This window comes from Echinops telfairi, unplaced genomic scaffold, assembly GCF_000313985.2.
Source record: "Echinops telfairi isolate 266 unplaced genomic scaffold, ASM31398v2 ScPeMD7_7424;HRSCAF=8462, whole genome shotgun sequence".
NCBI lineage: Eukaryota > Metazoa > Chordata > Mammalia > Afrosoricida > Tenrecidae > Echinops > Echinops telfairi.
Window position 1 is genome coordinate 35,839,736 of NW_022111324.1, and position 20,039 is coordinate 35,859,774.

Here is a 20,039-nt window from a genome sequence, read left to right on the forward strand (position 1 = left end):
AATTAGGCCTGCATGCACTCTAGTTAACAAAATCACCTGGATATTAAAGTAGCCTATAGTGTTATTACAAGATTTTAATAATGACTCCAATGTAATTCAGGAATCAATCATTTTAATAGAAGGGATGTTGTCAGAGTCAGCCATGGCAAGCCCTTTCCAAAATTGGCAGAATGTTAAAGCCTGTGACGGCCCGGCAGCTGTTATTTTTAAGAAACACACTGTAAGTCTTGTGTGTGGGCTGGGTGGAGAGGTTGTCTTTGATGGTTGGCGGAGTTGAAATCTCAACTCTCTAAGATAATTCGCGACCTTTTGAAAATTACGCATTGAAATATTTTGTTTCTCAGATATCCTGAAGCTTAAAACAAATTAAAATTGACTATAGCGATGAAAAAAAGGAGCCCTGGTGGCACAACGGGGTATGTGCTCAGCTGCCAACCACCAGGTCAGCACTTTGAACACCCAGGTCCGCCATCAGAGGAAGATGCGCCGCCCTGGAAACCTGCAGTGGCAGTTGTACACTGTCCTAGAGGGGACCTGGGAGTCAGAACGGATTCAATGGCACGAGTTTGAGTTTTGATTTATATCAGCAAATAATGTATTTATAACTGATGTTTATGTAATTAATTGACACCATGTTCGTTCTTTGGCCTCTAACTAAAAGACTTTGAAATGCTCAACAAAGTCTAAACTTCCCTGAAGCTGCCGGCAGTTAAATACAATTGCAAATGTTATGAATCTCTAGAATATCACCACCTGAAAGGGATCCGCTGCCGCTTACTCCAACTGGGCCCATGGCCTCCATCTGAATTTTTGAGGCAGAAATTTACAGAAGTATCTTTGTTAAAATGCAAACAAAAAGCAAATTTAAGATAAGTGCAAACTTTGGGTTCCAGCTTATAGATATGTTCCCAGGATTAATTATATCCGATGAATTTATTTACCAGTACATATATTAGGCTTAATTGTTTAGCTGTTTTCCCCCCTGTTACTAAACATGCAAAGGAATCCAGAAGAAAATAGAAGACACTCTTGAAAGGGTATTCTAACACCTCATCTGAATTGAGTTCTCAGGAATATTTGAGTTGATCACTCATCCTTTATTCAAGTAATTGGGGAGAAATGAATTGTATTCAAGGATGGCGTATCCTCCTTCCTTAGAGATTGCTCTTTAACAATTCATTTTGCAGTTTCTACTCCTAACCCAAAGATTCCAAATGTACAATAGTTCGCTTTGGATGGCTAACCCAAAGGTTGACTGTTAGAATCCACCTAGAAGTGACAGGGAAGAAATCAGGTGATGTCCCTTAAGATTACAGTCAAGAAAAGCCTGTGAAGGAGTCCTACTCTGTAATACAGGATGCTCCAAGGGTCAGCAATGCTTCAATAACAGATAAAAAATCATCATCCAATCCCCGCTGCAGTCAAAGGAAGGGGCCCCCGTTTGTGTTTGTTTGCGCTCACTGGATCATGACTTCATTCTGTTTTGTGGCTTTAAAAAGGCAGCCTAACTAACAGAGCACCTCGGAGTCCTGATACTCGTCAGACGTTCTTCCACCCACCTTCTCTCCGTCTCAGTTAATGGTAGCTCCATTTTTCCAGTTCCCTTCGCTAAATACTTGTCTATCATGTTTAATTCCTTTTATCTTCTACTCCGCATCCAAATCCATCATCACTTTCTGTACCTCTTTATTCAGAATATATCTAAAATCCAGCTATTCCCAGAGATCTTCTCTCTCACCATTGCTCATAATTAATCAATCATGAGCTCTTGACTATCTTGGAAATTTATCAACATTCTTTAATTCTCCTCAATGTTACCCAGCCTAACTCATATCATTTTTGACTGTACCTTCTGATAGGATCTTCTAAATATTTATTAACATCTGGCCATTTCACCACATGTCAGGCTGGGGTACATTTAAAAATATATTTACATCATTTTCTTGCTTAAATTTTTTCTTATTGTTCTCAGGTATCATGACCTTTTGAAAATTAAGTGAGTATAATTAGGTTATAAGGGAGTCCTGGTGGCACAGACATTAAAGTGCTCAGCTGTTGTATAAAAGGTTGGCAGTTGAAACATTAGATTCTCTGTGGGAGGAAATGTGACTATTTCCTTCTGTAAATATTGCCTTGTTAGAAAGTGTCTGTGACAGTTCGACCATGTCCCACAGGGTCGTGATGAGTCAGAATCAAAGGTAGTTGTAATAAGGGCTTGTCCAAGTCTATCCTGACGAGGACGCACGAGAATGAAAAAAGACATTGTGAAATTACCAATGAACAGCAGAATTCAATACATACACACATTAAGAGATCAGGGATACAAAGAGGTATCAGAGATGAGTCACATGTTTGAGCTGAGCAATTGGGAGAAAAATCATGAGATTTATACAAACATGTGGGTGTGATATTTTGCCATTGACATTAAGCAGAATTGCTAAGGCACATCATAGGATTTTCCCTTGGCAACTGTGCATCTGCTCATCATTTAACTATCAATAGCTGCTGCTGACAGTTCCTTGGTAAGAACACAAAAGAAATCAGAAAAATGAGAAGGATAAGTCAGAAATACAAACTTATTATACTTCAATAACAATATTAATACGCTGAAGTAGAAGAGTTAATCATCATTAAAGTTTTAACATTGTTTGGATTAAATCCAGAAAAGTTTTTGCACTTTATTTGTACAATTATTATTTATTGAATTTTTATATTGTGGAAGGCGGTGAGGGATGCCCAGCCTGTAAATGTTACATCAGTAGTGCAAAATCCATTGAGAGTCTTAAAAAATTCCACAAATAAACTTCCTGTGATATATGTTATTTGAATGGAGCCTGAAGGACTATGAAAGACTTAGGTAATGATTTTCAATTAGATTAATGGCATAAAAAGATATTCACAGATGGGAAAATACAAGGAATTTAAGGTAAAGAAACATAACTTGATGGGAATCCAGTGCACAGGAGAAGGGAGAAAAAAGTAGGGGTGGGGGGCACATTGTGTAGCAAAACCAAGGGTTTGGACTTTTAAAATAGGACAGAGTAGTTATCACTGGTGTTCAGTTTAATCACACATTTCTCCTCTTACTACTACTAATAATATTAATCTATCATTATGTACAAAGAACATGCTCTCATTATTGTCAAGGAAAGTTTATCCAATGAATGCATAAGAAAAGCAAATCACTATAATTACTGTTATGGGGGATACAAAGTTAGATAGATGCCTAATGATGTTGTTAAAAAGCTAAAATTGCTGTTAAAGAAGGAAATAAGGATCCTGTGTTATCAAATCATCACAACACAAAGGCTTGTGAGAAACACTTTGGTAGATGTATAAAAATAGCTCGGAGATTTGATAATCACCACTGTTTCTTGACTCCCACTAAGAAGCACCACACTGGACAGTAACAGATCCATTCACTAAATTGTGCCACTTTCCTTCTTAACGTCTTCACTGTCTTTCAATTGTGTTTTCTTGAAAAATAGGAAGTCTTTACAGTAGCATATAAGATCTACAGGAATTGTGCTACACTTTCGTTTCCAACCCCATCATAGATCCTGCCTTCCTAGCCCTTTAACCTTGTATCTCCCATCATAACTGCTCTTCCAACTTGCCAGCAGAGTCTGACTGGTCCCAGAGATTTGACATTTGTTGATTTTTCTGCCAGAATGTTTATCTGGCAAGAAGGAGTTGCTTATCATCTTCCTAGTTTAAATTTATCCTAATACTATTTCTTTACTTGTTGGATATATTTCCCAAACATAAGTGACATTTGGCTGCAAATGTTGCTGTTAGTTGCCATTCTGATTCATGGAGACTTCGTGTGTACAGTTAAAACTCCATTTTCTTTTATTAAAAAGGGAGGCTTAGAATTACACTAGCTGGAATATATAAGGAAAATTTTCAAGCCTCAAATTGCAATGTTGAAGGATTCTATCAGCAAAATAATGAATAATTCATGAAGCACCAAAAGAAGATAGGAAGAACACACAAAGGTACTGTGCCGAAAAGAGCTAGCAGACATGTCACCATTTCAAGAGGTAGCACATGATTGAGAACCAAAGATATTGAAGAACGAATTCGAAGCTGCAGTGAAGGCATTCGGCAAAAACAAGGCCCCAGGAATTGAGGAAATGTCAACTTTAAAGTTTCAACAAGCTCTTAGAGATTCATATATGTGTTTATTCCAAAGAAATGTGATTCAAAAGAATGTGGAAATTATCAAACACAATATCACATGCAAGTAAAATTTTAAAAATCATTGCAGTAGGACATCACGAAAAAGTTGCTAGAATAAGACACAGAACAAGGATTATCTTTGCGAATGTCAGATGGATCTTGGCTGAAAAATAGAGTATACCAGACAGATGCTTATTTCTGTTTTATTTACTATGTAAAAGCATTCAAATATGTGGACCATAACAAATTATGGATTCAAGAACACTTGTGCTCATGTGGAACCGGCACATGGACCAAGTGGCAGTCATCCAAACAGAACAAAGAGATATAATTAAAAGAAAAAGGTGTGTACCAGGTTTGCATCCTTTCACCATACTTACTCAATCTGTATGCTGAAGACAATCTAAGGGCTGGGCAGGGTGATCAAGATTTGATGAAGGCTATTAACTACTTGTGGTATAGACAGATGACACAGTCTTGCTTGCTGAAAATGAGGGACGTGAAGTGCTTCTTGATGACAATCAGACTGCCGCCTTCAGCGTGAATGAAAAGGCAGTGTCATCAAAGCCTAACAACCAGACCAACAGACGGCATCATGATGAACGGAGCGATGACAAGGGTTTTCTTTTTTGGCTCCACATTCAATGTTCAGCAAAGCAACCATTAAGAATTCAAATGACCAATTACAAATCAGCTGGCCAAGGTGTTCTGACCCAAGTCATCGTATGTTCAGTCACATCAGATGCGTATGAAAGGTGGACAATTAAAAAGTAAGATGAGGAGAATCAATGTATTTGAATGACGGTGATGCTGAAGAATATGGGAAGTGCCCTGAACTGCCAGAATACAGACATGTTTGTTTTGGAAGAAATATACCCAGAATGCTCCTTAGAAGTGGGGATGGCAAGACTTCATCTCATGTACTTTGGATATGTTATCAGGAGAGACTGTTCCCTACCTGGTAAAGTAGAGGGTTAGCCAACAAAGAAGACCCTCAAGGAGCTATATGGGCATGGTGACTGTAACAATGGTTCGAACCTAACAATTGTGAGATGGTGCAGGACCCAGCAGCATCTCCTTCTACGCTTGTCTGTGACTGTGTGGACACTATGACTTCAGAGTCGCTGGACAGCACCTAACAATAACAGCACTTGTACCGAGTACACCTGCCCCAAAGGTTGTCAAACTCTGACCTCTCAGAAGCAGATTGCCAGTCCTGTCTTCAAAGCAGTTCTGGGTGGATAGAAAGCTATTTGGGGTGGGAGTAGTAGTGCTTTTAACCATTTGGACTACTCAGCGACACGTTGGCTCAGAATAGAGGCTCCTATGGATTATCTCGTTTTCATTCTAACAAGTCTGAGTCAAGACCTATCAGAAGTTTAAAGATGGATAAACAGACACATAAGGCAAGTCCCCCAAGGTCACAAGTGATAGAGCACAGGTTTGAAATGAGTGAAACCCCGAAGTCTTTCTATTTTCCAGCATTGTCTGACGTCTAATGGAAGTGACATCTTTTTAACACCTGAATTATAAATTCACACTTAACTTATATTCTTAAATTTTTATAAAAAGAGTTATGGCCACAAATTTTAACAAGGGAACAAAGAAGGTAATCAAAATAATAAAATTCCAATCTTTAGTCTGAAATTAGAATTACTAAAGAAAGAAAATATTCATGAGCAATATTGGTCTTTTGATGATCTTTGCTTCACATTTCTAAAAAAGATTCTTTTTTCTATTATTATTCCTAAATCAAAACTAATAATACTTAAAATTCCTTATCTTATACATACTTACAATAACACTTTTAGAGAGCAACTATTACTGTTCACCTGTATAAGGAAGAAATTGAAGATGAATTTGTTTGAGTCATATACACATGAACAAGATATTGAAGAGAGATTTAATTGCAGCTCCGCCGGCGTATCTTCTATCCTCAATTCAATGCAGCTGAACAGGTGTTTCTTTGACCACTCAACATTCCAGCATATTTTCTAAGAGATTCTTTTCATTCTATTCAACAAATAAGTACTGCCTGCCTATTATAATACGAGGTATTCTGCTAAGTGTTGGAAAACAGAATGATGACTAAGACAAACAGAGCACCCACCTCAGTGAACTTTAAGATTCACATCTCTTTTGTGCATCAATATTTTCAGTTTAACTTAGCTATCCTCAATAGAAACTTTTCAGCTTTTCAGAAGACATTTTAGATGGTAGATAGAATTAGTCAATTAAAGAGATACTGTCCTGTAGGACTGTCTAGGACATTTAGCATAATCGCAGGTAGTGGTTTCCAGCGCATACAAAATATGGCATAATAGTAGCAATGGGGCAAGGACAGGTGTGTGTATGTATGTATGTATATATGTATGTATGTATGTATGTATGTATGTATATGTGGGTGGATGGATACATACACACATGCATATGTGCATGCACATACATACTATTTGGGTGAACAAGAAGAAATACAAAGTAGCACAAAGTTGGAGGAAACATACATGAAGGTATAGAGATTATCTATAGGGTGCTGGAAATCAGCCTAGTAAATTCAAGTTAAAATTTGACCTATGCAAAGTGCATTTTAGCTATAAAGATCAAAGTTCTTTTTTAACTTTGCCATTAAAAAATTCAAAAATAATGCTTGAACTCTGTCCTCTGTCAGTGCCAGCCCTTTAAACCACCTAGGACATAATTAAATAATAGTATGTACTCTACAGTCTGTACAATGAGTGGATGAATGACCATTTAGCTGATTTGCATCAGATCAGCTTTGTGTTTGAAAAAAAATTCCAATAGCATGTGTGTTTCTCACCTGTGTAAACCGTGCTCATTGATTAAACTAATCCTATAATATGCAACCTTCTTTTCTACAGATTAACATTGACTTCAGTACCAGGGACCTCATCTCAAAGAACATTGCAGAACCAACGCTCAAATGCTTTGATGAGGCTCAGAAATTAATCTATAGTCTCATGGCCAAGGATTCTTTCCCTCGATTTTTAAAGTCAGAGATTTATAAGAAACTGGTAAATACTCAACAGGTTGGAAATCATAAAAAATGGCTTCCTTTCTTGTGAAGAAGGTAAATTATAAGCTAATTACCAGGGTATAATTTGGGGGGAAATAAGTAATGGAAGAGATCAACTCTAAATCACTATATTTATAGGCTATTAAAAAAATTCTGTGACAACATACACATTTTAGAGTTTACAAAACATTTCAATGAAACGAAAAAATTAAATTTTTGTATATCAAACCTGAATTTCTAAATCATTTGTTTAGAATTTATTCATTGTCCCCAGCTCCTTAAGCATCTCCTACTTGAAGTGGACAGAAGGGGTTTACAGAGATATAATATACTCTTAAGCCATAAGTTGATTTTTTTATGGCATTATAAATTCAAAGAGCTATATATTGTTATGTTGCAGTGTGGGAGACTCTTTAGCATCAGATACGTGAGTTTAAACGCCATTTGCATTATTCAAAACCTTACTTCTGTGAAAAGAGAAATTCTGAGCTGAAACACAACCTTCCATTTAATTTATTTAACTATTCCTCTACGAGCAAGATAAACTATGTTATAAAGTGTTAGCTATATAACTGACTAAGGACTCACATTAATTAAGTAGAAATCACCAGCACACACATATATTTATATGTAGGCCTTAAAACATCATGAGTCAAACTTTAACAACAACAACAACAAATCACTTGGTTCAATTCAATGGCATCACCATAGGCACATGTCAGTAAGTAAAGGATCTTGAGTTTGAAGAAGGATTCTGTTGTCTCAAAAAATATATAAAGTGATAAAGAGGAATATGGAGTATAGACAAGTCTGAATAATTCCAAAAATTAAAAGTATGGCAGCATGAGCTATTTAAAATAATTGTGTAGTTAAATTGCTATCCTAGTCACTTATTAAGTACTGGTACTGGCTGTAAAGGAAGGCCGGTAGTGCAAAGATTAAGTGCTTGTTTGTAAAGTGCAAGGTTGGCATATTGAGCAAGTCCCGTGGCACTGCAGGAGACCTGTGACCCATAGACCTGGCAATCTGCTCTGACACGGCCGGTGGAGCCTTGTGGGACACGTCTATTCTGTCACATGGTGATGCTCTGGGGCCTAATTGCGATTATTTATAAAACTAAGAGAAAACATTTTGATGCATTTATTTTATAATATCTCCAAAATTGTTTATATCTGTATTTAAATGTCATATGATTAGTATGGATATTTAAATGTCAAATTGTTTATGTTAGAACTATTACTATTCAACAAATCTTCCATATTTCCATTTTATTTTATTTATCTTATTGATATCCCTATCTTGGAGATTATTTAAACATTAAACACTGGAGGAAAAATATGAGAGGGCTTCAAAAACATCATGACATGTTTCATTATTTTTCAATCCCATTTTTCCCACAAACTTTATGAAGCCCCCTCATTGCATGACTTACTTATATGTCCACAAACCATACATCTGAAAGCCAAAAATTTACTCCTTTTTAATCCAGAGTATTGAACATTTAACACATGCAAACGGCACAGGGCCTGATCAGATGCACAGTTTTTTAAAGGAAGCACAATACAAAACTGGTTCTGAAACAACGCGTCATACGGTATATGATTCACATGGGGGAAATCGCTATATTCTTCTCCACGTTTACTCCAGAGGGCCCCAGCTTTAATTTAGTCTATCAAATGGAACATTTTAAATTGCTCCCAGAAACGAAAAGACTCAAAGCTAGGAGGAGCCTGTAATTAAAAGTAGACCTTTCTTTTCAGACACGAAAAGAAAGACTACTCGGTTCCCTCTGGACTCACAGAGGCCCTCGGGAGCAGAGCTGGTGAGGACAAGGCTTCTCTAAAGGAGCCCCAACAGCTCCTTGCGGCTCCCTCAGCAGCCCACCCCTGGGTGAGCTGGGTCCGGGAAATCTGAAGCTTTATTAATCTCCAATACCCAAGCTCTTGTCGACATTCTCACTGTCTCCTTATGGAGAATATTCAAACTCTGTCTTGTACTATAGCACAAGACTGCATGTTCAGTAATTGTCTCTCTTGGTATCACAGAGCAAGCTGTTACATTCATCAGTCATTGCCTCTCAACTTCTTTTTTTCCTACCTGGTATTAAGTCGCCACGAGCAAAGCCTTCACCACCTGGAAGCAGTCGATGCTGGCTGGTGCCTGTGCAACTAGGGTTGTCAAAAGGCTGTACATTCCCTCAAAAGAACCCCTACCAAAGACACTCACTAAGCAGGCACCACCCCTCCACGCCTCAAGTCTGCCCACACCTCAAATGATTATTCTAGGTTTTCTGATTTAACAGGAAAGAAAGGAAAATAATTGCATGTTTTTTTGAATACTTAGCAGTATTCAGATGCAAATTCTCTATATACAATGTCTTACTTCATCAGTTCTTTAATCAGTGATTTTTATGAGTGGAATCATAAAACTTAAAAAAATAATTTTCAAAAATAGAGACATAAATTTTCCTGATAATTTAAATGTTAAATGATTGGGTAATATATTTTTCTAAACAACATGGACAATGAATTTAAGAAGTAAAGTGTTTACATTAAAAACAAAGCTAAGCAGTAATTAAAATTACAAGGTAATTAAGTAGAAATTATCTTCATATTACAAGAAGACTTTTCTGATGCACACTGTTCACCATTTTCTGTCATATTTTAAGGTACTTTATGTTCATAATCTATGATATCAAAACTGAAGCAGTTAAATGATATATATTTTTTTAATCCCAGATTCTTTATAATCTCATATAAAGGTACAATCCATAAACTTCTAGACACCCTTCTTGAATTTTTATATATTTCAGATATTAATGATTTCAACAATGATGATCCCTATACATTTATGAAAAGGTATTTCTTATGTTTATCTAATTAAGTTTCAAGATATAACTGATTTCTTTTCTAACAATATATCTAAAACTGTAAAATCTTTAGGGCATTTCGAGGATGATCTACTCTCAATTTTTATTGACTCAATCTTTTCTGTTTTCTGTTGTTGTTTTTTCTGTTCATATGCACAATCCATTGCACACCCTTTCATTTCGTGAATTTTCTGTGGATTTTTTGTAATGTGGTATTGATACATACCAATAGTATTGATGAAGACAAATGTTGATAAAATGGAATAGATAAAAGTGTTTTCTGTAAAATTTTCAATATCCCTTCTAATAAAATTTAGTATCATCTTAGCCTTTTTAGCCATATATTGTGGATGTGAGTGTGTGTGTACTTAAAAAGAAAATCAGATAGCTCAGTCTTGGTATCACATACTTCACACATTTATTTCTTATGTAATTCTCTTCTATAGCCTTCATCTCTGTGAACTCTAATAACAGTTTTCCCCAATTAGATCTAATGTGGACCTGATCAACGTTCCAACGACACACTCCTGCAACTTATTGCATGGTGATACCAATTAACTTAAAGTGAACTCTTTTCATAACTGTGCTTAAAAAAATGAGGATGTGTCACTGAAATAATCAATTATTATAAGAATAAAGAGTTACACAGACCCGGATCCTCTCATTTTGTTAGTTTGCAATTACAATTTAATGGGGAATCGTCAAGAATTCAGGTTAATAGCTATTTACTTTAGATGTTATATAAAAAACAGAAATATTTTGTCGTACATTATAACTATTACTTATAATTAGTTTTTAATGTATAGTATATTTGTATAATTAGAGTTTGTATTTGAATATGTAATATGTTTGTATAATTATTTCTAATATTAACAGATATCTGTGTTTTTAAGGGTAACAGAGGTTGGAAAATAATTTTTTAAAGACCTCATTTACTTTCTGAAAGAACACATACTGGGGTTTTGTTTTTGTTGTTTTTTCCCCCCTGTTTTGTTTCTTAAAGTGTAAAACAGGACTGGGTATTTGGCAGAAAAATAAAAAGTGCAGTGATCTTAAACAGTTTATTCTTTAGGCATTAAATATGTATGGTTTATGTCAAACCCAGGTTAAATTCAATTATGAGTATTTTGAAAAATAAAATCTCTGTTATTCATTTTTTTCTGCTGTTATGACTGAGCTATGTCTAGGAGTGTCAAGTGAAATATCATTTTATTGTTAATAGTTTTATAAATAAATTTAGAAGTTGTAAATTTCTTATGAATATGGCGTGGGTCATTTATTCTAATATTTGTATTGGTTTTATACATGTAGAAAAATAAGTTGTAATAACTGGATCGCCAATATTGTAAATCATAATTACTTAGAGATAAAACATAATAAAGAGCTGCCATTTAAATGAAACTGACCATTTTAAAAGTGTAATGTTTCAACGTGAATATATTGATTATTCTTGACATTCATTTTATACAGATCGCAATTTAAATATTTTATTGTTTAAATGTCAGGTAGGCCTTTAAAAAGTAAAGAGCTTTGTGCACGATGTCTTTGAATTATTATTTTTGCTTTCCTTTCCAAAGAAGCTCCCACAAAGACATAATCATGAATTCAAAACCATAAGGCTGATATTGCTTCCTCCAAATAAACTGAAAATACAGGGGAAATGTCTATTCTTTGGTACAGGAAAAAATTCTATTTTAAAATTAATCATCCAAAGCAGTGTTTGTTTAATATCTGAACATAAATCATTTATGGGACCATACCATAATCCATTATTAAAAACCAAAAGCATTTCAAGGGAGATTTAGACTGTCGAATTTATGATCGATGTACATAAATTTTTATTTTATAGGCTTATTTCTCGCCCAACAAGTCTATAGATTCGTCTATAGTTTTTTTCCCCTTCTTCTTTCTGCTAGAAGCAGTGCTTGAAAAAAAATATAAGTAACTCCTAACCCTGAAAGTTAAAGATTGATTGGAAACTTCAAACCATTTACCCTAACTGCATTTTATTCTAAATCAACGTCATTTACCTGGTTGTAATGACTGAAAAAAAAATCACTTTTATTTTGTAGTCATGTCAATTTTACACTCACAGTGACCCTGTGTGGTTAAGGGCTCTACTCTGACTAAAAGGTTGGCAGTTCTAACTCACCCAGTAGTTCAATGGAGATAATCCACTCTCATAAAGATTACAATCTAGAAACCTTGTGGGGCACCTAACAGTTAAAATAAATGGTAGAAGCCAGGAGACAGTAAAAAGTATCATTGCATAGTGACTTTAAGTAAATTCCAGACTTTATTTTGAAATCTAAGGAAAGACGTTCATGCAATGATCCCATTTACAGAATCCTGGAGGGGGTGAAACTTTTTTTTTCCCCTTTAGGCAGTCTTTTGAAAGTATTCATGATATTTCAATGGGCTACGTTTAAGTCAATACTAATTGTGTTTGCTACTGCCTCATTTCAAATAAAAATAAAGCCTTAGAAAAACAAAATCAAAGGAGGTGCTAATCAGATAGAATCTATTTTCTAAATCAATAAACTTTGAAAAATAGATGTTAAATATAAGCAAAATATGATTCTTTGCTCGCTGTGATTAATTGAAATGCAATTATTAGCCCTGAATAAATGAATGGGCATTTCTTAAATCAATGTTGAAAGAGTTTAACTGTATAACTATTTAACAACTACTTCCTCGGTAGTTAGTTTTACAAATAAGAATTTCTCACTGAATCAATAATTCAGTAAACAGTGTGGAAAAAAGAAAGAAAGAAAAATCCTTCAAAGAGTATGACATAGACTGGAAGCACTGTAATATTAAAGTCAGCTTTTATATATCAGTTAATAGTTTAAAATATTTTAATAGGGAACAGGTCATTTTATCTTAATATAAAATATATAATGAGTTTTTGGAAGATAACTATATGAATATAATGTTGATAATCAACGTGGAAAAATAAAGAAATAGGCCAGTTAAAATGGGGTTTGGCTGATACTATGAGAAAAGAAATTGTGAGCCACTGTTAAGAACACACTGAGTCCGTCTTCTGGAGAGGGAAGCACCATGAAAGCAGGAAACCACATGTATTATTCTGGGTTGACTAGCGAAATAAATTCATGGACACTCATATGTGTATAAGAAAGAGGTTTATATATAAGAGCAATTGAATATTGAGAAAACATCTCAGCCCAGTCCAGAGCAGGTCCATAAGTTCGATATTAGTCCATATGTCTGAAACCAACCAATAAAGTCCTCCTCTGACTTACGAAACACATGCAATGATACCGATTGCAGGAAAATCACAGGCCAGTGGTGGGAAATCTTGTGGATCCAGTGGTGACATAAGCATTTCAGCTTCGACACGAGTCTCCATGTGGCTTCTTCTCCAGCTCCAGAGATCTAGCATAGTTCCATGTGTCTTATCAGCTGAGAGTCACTCAAGGAATGAGCCAAGAGAGGGTGTGTCCCATCCAGGAGTTCCCAGAATCCCCAGGAGAAGGTCATGCTCAAACAGAGGCCACCTTGGCAATGACCTGATTGACAGACTAGACTCCGCCCCTTCTCTCTTAATCCTCTCAAATTACAAATTGACACCAGATTATGTAACTACCATACTGCATATGAAGAGCACTGTCTGGGGAAAGAAGGAAGCAGAGCGGAAAAAAGATAATTTGAAATTAACAAACAAAATAAGGTCAACCAGGTTTGCACCTTGGAACAAAAACTTCTATTATTTTCAACATTTTTCCATGCAGTAGACTTGTTCCTGAAATACTTCTCAGAGCCAGAAAGCCTAGCAATAAATCAGAAATGTGACTAACAGTCCATAAATATGTCATCTTAAACCTCTGACCCACTACCTCATTTCAAAGGTAAACCCAAACTCACTGCCATATAGCCAATTTCAACTCAGAGTAACCTTACAGGAAAAGCAGAACTTCCTCTTTACCCCGTTCTGTTGTGTGGCACTCTATGGCTTTGTGGGAACGAAACAGCCTCACAGATTTTCCTTAGAGCAGCTGGTGGATTATAACTGCTATCCTTGGATTTAGTGGTCTGATGTGTAACCCACTTAGCCAGGTTACTTCAGTGCAATCAACAGGCGAAGTGTGGTGGGAGGAAGTGCAAAGAGGCAATGTACTTAGACAATTATGTTTACAATGTACATCTTGACCTGGTCTTTACACATACACTTCAAATACTATTTATTAAAAAATGACTTGATAATCATTTTCCTAGGCAACCTTCCGATATTTCTTTGATAATCCCCTCTATTCCATGTGTCATTAGAGTCACTTATCACCCAGATGCCCAGGAAAAACTCAGAAAGTTATTCTTAATATTCCTCCTTTAGTATAAGACAAATTAATTGCTAAGTTCTATTGATTCTGCATATTATCAGGAGGGACCAGTCACTGGAGAAGGGCATCATGCTTGGTATAGAAGAGGGGCAGAGAAAAAGACAAAGGGCCTCCACAAGGTGGATTGACACAGTGGCTGCTGCAATGGACCCAAACATAGCAACAGTTATGAAAATGCACAGGACTGGGTGGTGCTTCATTCTGTGGTGTTTCATTCTGTGGGACATAGGGTCACTATGAGTTGGAACTGACTCAATGACACTTAACAACAACACTGACTCTCCAATTTATTTCCACCAGCATTGTAGCTATATGAAGGGGTACCCTCCTGTCCCCCACCAAAAACAAATGAAAAAGAAAAACCAGAAAGGTGGTGGTTTTTGTGTGTGAATTTTTCTTGCTAGGCAAGCTTGGAGCAACTCTCTCTGAGTTCGTGCACCCACTGGCATCACCGGGAAGGTTCTCTCTGGCCATTGTGAATTTCTCGGTAAAAGCAGTTTTGCTTGAACCTCATTTTTGTGATGGCTGATTTCAGAAAACAGTGTGCAGCTGTGAAATTGTGTTACTTGCTCAGGAAGAGTGCCACAGAAACTGTTGTAATGTTGAATACAGCTTACAAGGATAGTGCTATGGGAAAAACTCAAGCGTATGAGTGATTTCCTCATTACCAAAAATATGAAATGTTGATTGATGACAAACCTTGTTATGGCTGTCCAAATGGATGAAAATATCAACAAAATTTGTTCACTTGTGCTCGAAGACTGTCAACAGACCATTAAAGAGATGGAGAAGTTATCAGTCAATTTTAATAGAAAATTTGGGAGAGAGAAGAGTTGCTACGAAATTTGTGCCTCACATTCTGACTGACCAGGGAAAAGAGCATCAAGTAGAAACATGCTTTGTTTTGAAAGAACAGCTCTGAAGTGACCCAGATATTTCCCCAAGGTCATTACTGGTGAGGAGACATGGAGCTATTCTTAGAACCCCAAAAGCGAGCATCAATGAAGTCAGTGGAAAACACCAGCATCACCTCACCCGACAAAAGCTCATCGATCAAGACAATGCTCATTTGGTTTTTTGGATGGGAGGGGATTGTGAGTTTGGAGTTCGTTACACCGGGTCAGACTTCTAATAAAGCTTTCTGCTTAGAGGTTCTGAAAAGATTGTGTAGCAGTGTGCTACCAAAAAAGCCCTGATTTGTGGCAGAAAGGTGACTGATTTTGCCACCACGACAATGCACCTGCTCACACAGCCATCTCAATGTGTCAGTTTTTGGCAAAAAAGCAGCATGCCTCTCTTGCCCCACATACCTTACTTACCTGACCTCACTCTGTGTTACTTTGTTTTGTTTTTGCAGAAGCAGGACATAAAAGGACAGTGCTTTGAAGACATAGAACAGGGGAAAAAAAGGTGGGGGGGGGGGTTCTGTCAGCCATTGTGTTAGTCTAGGTTGACTAGAGAAACAATATGTGTATAAGAGAGAACTTCATATCAAAAAGCAATTGCATATTGAGACAACACCCCAATCCAGTCCAGATCAAGTCCATAAGTCCGATATTAGCTCAGATGTCCAATACCAACCTACAAATTCCTCTGCAGACTCATGCAACACATGCAATGACTCCAGAAGCAGGAAGATCACAGGCCTATGGGTGCAAAGTCTTATGGATCCAGTGGTGGTAGAAGCATCTCTACTGGGTTGGGTCTCCATGTGGCTCCTCCAGCTCCTGGGCTCTAGCTGGGATCAGTGTGGCTCTATATGTCTTGTCAGTAAGAAAACATAGCAGACAGTGAGTGTGTCTGCCTCCAGGGAAGAAGACAGGAGTTCCCAGAATCTTCAGCAGAGGGCCATGCCCACACAGAGATACCATTGGCTATGCCCTGGTTGACAAGCTAGACTCCACTCCTTTGTTCAAGTTGACAGGAGATTACGCAACTGCCACAGCATTCCAAACAGATAAGTTTGCAAAATGTTTCCAAGAACGGAGTCACAGATTTGAAAAATGTATTACGTGTAAAGGAGGATATTTTGACAAAAAGTTCCAATTTTTGTGGGGGGCCCTTGTATATTTTCTAGTTTCATCACTTCTTGTGCCAAATAACCTCTATTTTGGACACCACACTATAATCCACTTTTTTATTTTGCCAGACAGCTATCTCTACTGGAAAGAGTGCCATCACTCTCTTACCTAAACCTATTAGTGGACCCTCATTATAGTCAACATCAATTCAACACCTGAGTCTGGCATATAAAACCCTTCAAGACAGAGTTCTTGTGTATCTTCAATCTCCTCTCTCATTGATCCTCACTACTCTAACTGTGCATAGACCACCCTACATCCCAATATTCAAACCGTGTAATTCTCAAAAACACAAGTGTTTAACTAATCAATCTTGCTAACTAAAATATCAATACCTGAAATTTCACTTGGTTCAATCCCTCTGGTCCTTTGAACCTCCTTTACGGGAGTTGATCTCTATGGGGAAATACTTTGGTTCAGTCTTAGGGTAGACCCAAATTCAGAAGCTTGATTGAAGGAGAAAAGCTTAACTACTGTGTGGTCATTATGCCTTTTGTTTCTGATTGATCGATAGCGACAAGTGATTCAGGTACTAATTTCTGAGACAATGAATAGGAACCTGGAGGGTCTGTGTCAGCCTTCACAGAGATAAACGCAGGTCACCCCGGGGTCTGATCTCAGTGATAGAGAACATGTGGTTCTTTGCAGTAAGTCGATTACACCACTCGGAACACAGATGTGGGAGGGTTTCTTTAATCACAGCAGTTTTTCTGGGATTCAGGGAAAATTCAATATTGACTATTATCTATGCTTATGTTTTTAAAAATCCATTAAAATATTGAACAAGTCTCTAAAGATGAGAGGAAATTGTGATGGCTTGGTCATAATTGCATATAATAACATACTGATATTTAGTTAATTATTCCATGAGAAGTGATAAGATAATTTTCCCATGAAAGCAGAAGGTATTTATGGAATCGTCATGAAAGCTGAATTTAATAAATGGATCCACAAAGTGTCAACTCTACTACCGTTGTACATTTTAAGAACTACTGGGCTTGTTACCTTGCAATCTGTCTGGTTGAACATAATCAAACCAGTTAAGTAGGGACTCATAACATAATTTAATATATATGTATGACCTAAAATTATTTTAACTTAAGCTATGACAAAGACTTTTTTCTGATTCCATCTTGGTCCCTTCTGTCTTTTAACATTATACCCATCCAAAAACTTCTACAATTTACAGTTGGAGTTTCTTTAAAGTGAATAAGAACTAAAAGTAATAATTTTTCCAGGATTTTATTTTCCACATGTAGGAGTCCAATCTTATTCTTCAGCTGTGGGGTAACACTTTGACTACTTACAGTAGCTCCCGAGATTTTCTTAACTGAGAGAAGGGAAAGGACAGAACTACTTCGGCAAAAAGTCCACCTGCCCCTTCATGCCTTCAGCATATTTCGCAGCGTGCACTCTGGATCTGTGGGCTGATGTGGTCTAAGAGAGCAGTTTCTCTGTCAATGGGCTTTTTACCCCAAATAACCCCAATTAGCCGCCAAACCCCTCCTGAGACGAAAATGTAACTATCCTCTGAGTACCACATCAGACAAAAGGTAATAAGCTTCCAAGCTGTTTCCAAAGTAGAAATTTCAAGATGGAACAGAGGTACTTTGTCTGCAGCACACTTGTTTTCAAAATAACCAGGGGGGTTGTTATCACCCAAAATGCCAGTCTTTGCTACTGCCATACCCACACTTAATTGCATGACCATTATTTAGCAGTACATTTATACTGCGTATTTTCAAAGCATTCCATTTGATCTTTATTGAAACAACTCTCTCACTTTTAACTATTTGTGTGGTGTTTAATTAAATTATGCAATAACAATAATAAGTAGACCTTTTACTAAAAGCTTTGGGGAAAAGAAATACATAACAATCTCTTGATATACATGCAACTCTGTAGTGTAAGCAAAAGAAGACTAATTGTGAAGATTCACCATTGCAGCAGCACCAAACAATATGTTTCTTTTTGAAGAGAGAGAGAGAGAGAGAGAATTATACCAGAAAGGCTCTTAACTGTAATTCTACATCATATTTCTAAAGGTTGTATAGAGCAATAAAAGGAAAAATCTATGCTCAATCACCCAATATTATATTGTATTAAAAATATGAATCAGCTTACAGCTAAATATGGTCTGTTTACTGTCAAGCCCTTATTTTCCAAATGCTAGAAATAGAATCCAGATATAAATATGAAATTAATACATGTCAACCATGTTATTTGACTCATTAATAAAGAAGCAGCAGGGCTAGAAAGCTGTTAGTGGAAGAGACTGAAGTATTTGCAGCCTCTTGAAGATGCTGAAATATTATTACAAAGTCATGGAAGAAATTGGTTAATGTCCTAGAGAGTAATATAGCTATAACCTTTAGCATTATCTTTTCTACCAGGCAGAAATCTAGTGCCTGTCTAATGGGGAAAGGTAATTTTCATGTTTCAGTCTATAAGCTTTCATTACTTTCATTGTGTCTGAATCCTGAAAATAAATAAAAAGTAAAAAGTAAATCAAACCAATAGTTTAGTGCCCTAGAGGAATATTGGCAAACTTTTCCTGTAGCGGGATAGAAAAAAAGTATTTCAGACTTTGTAGACCATGAAATCATTTCATATATTTTTAGTTGATTTTTTTAATCATTCTTATTCTTTATTTAAATTTAAATTCCATTCTTAGCTCAGGGGATGCACAAACACATACATTAGGCCAATTTCAACTGTGGGTTATTTTCAAGTCCTAACCTAGACTATAAAAATAATCTTTGAGTTAGTCTTTTATACAACTTTCTAGAGTAACTCTGAAAAGTGGCATAGTCTCATTTTTTATTCAAAATTTGTCTTAATTTTTAATTGTACAAATGTTAAAAACAGAAGCCAAAAGACTTTTTAGATCATAGACCCAATGAAAGATACATAGCTGCAACTTGAGTGTGATTTAAAATATCCTGCATTTTTATTTCATTATACCATTCTTTCTCATTTCTCTTCAACATACACACAAACGTGCAGTTTTAATTAATTACTTTGAAAAAAACGTATTTTAGCTACTATTCCTTTTATAATGGGATATATAGTTGTTTAATATGGTAGTCAACTGGTGTTTTCCATCTTTCTGTGGTGTGTAGTTACCATCACCAACTGTTTTGTCTGCACAAAGATCAAAGTCAGTGGAAGTGTAAAGCACAAAAGCAGAAGAAAGTTGTTCTGGGAAAAAAATAGGAGAAAATAAATTAACTAGGAATAAAGAAGTGAAAAGAGAGGAAAGAACCAAAGAGAAGCAAGTGAGGAGAAAACACAATGAAGCAGATTGATTCTTTAAAATAAAGTTGCTAATAAGTCACCCAAGTTTATGACCCCCCACCCCCACCCTATCCCCACCCCACCCCAGCCTTTGGTGTTTGAAGTCTGGTCCCTTCGGCACTTCATGATCACACATGTTGGTGTGCTGCTTCCATGTGGGCTTTGTTGCTTCTGGGCTAGATGGCCACTTGTTTACTTTCAAGCCTTTAAGTCCC

General features: G+C 36.4%; 1 protein-coding gene across 1 annotated transcript in view; it reads left to right on the plus strand.

Annotated features, from left to right (window-relative positions):
• The window catches only part of RGS21 (regulator of G protein signaling 21), a 33,719-nt gene extending 26,454 nt beyond the window's left edge, over positions 1–7,265 (plus strand). Inside the window, exon 4 of the mRNA XM_004706658.1 lies at positions 7,062–7,265. Within this exon, the coding sequence (XP_004706715.1) occupies positions 7,062–7,265 (204 nt within the window). The remainder of the gene's footprint in view (positions 1–7,061) is intronic.
• The last annotated feature ends 12,774 nt before the right edge of the window (positions 7,266–20,039 follow it).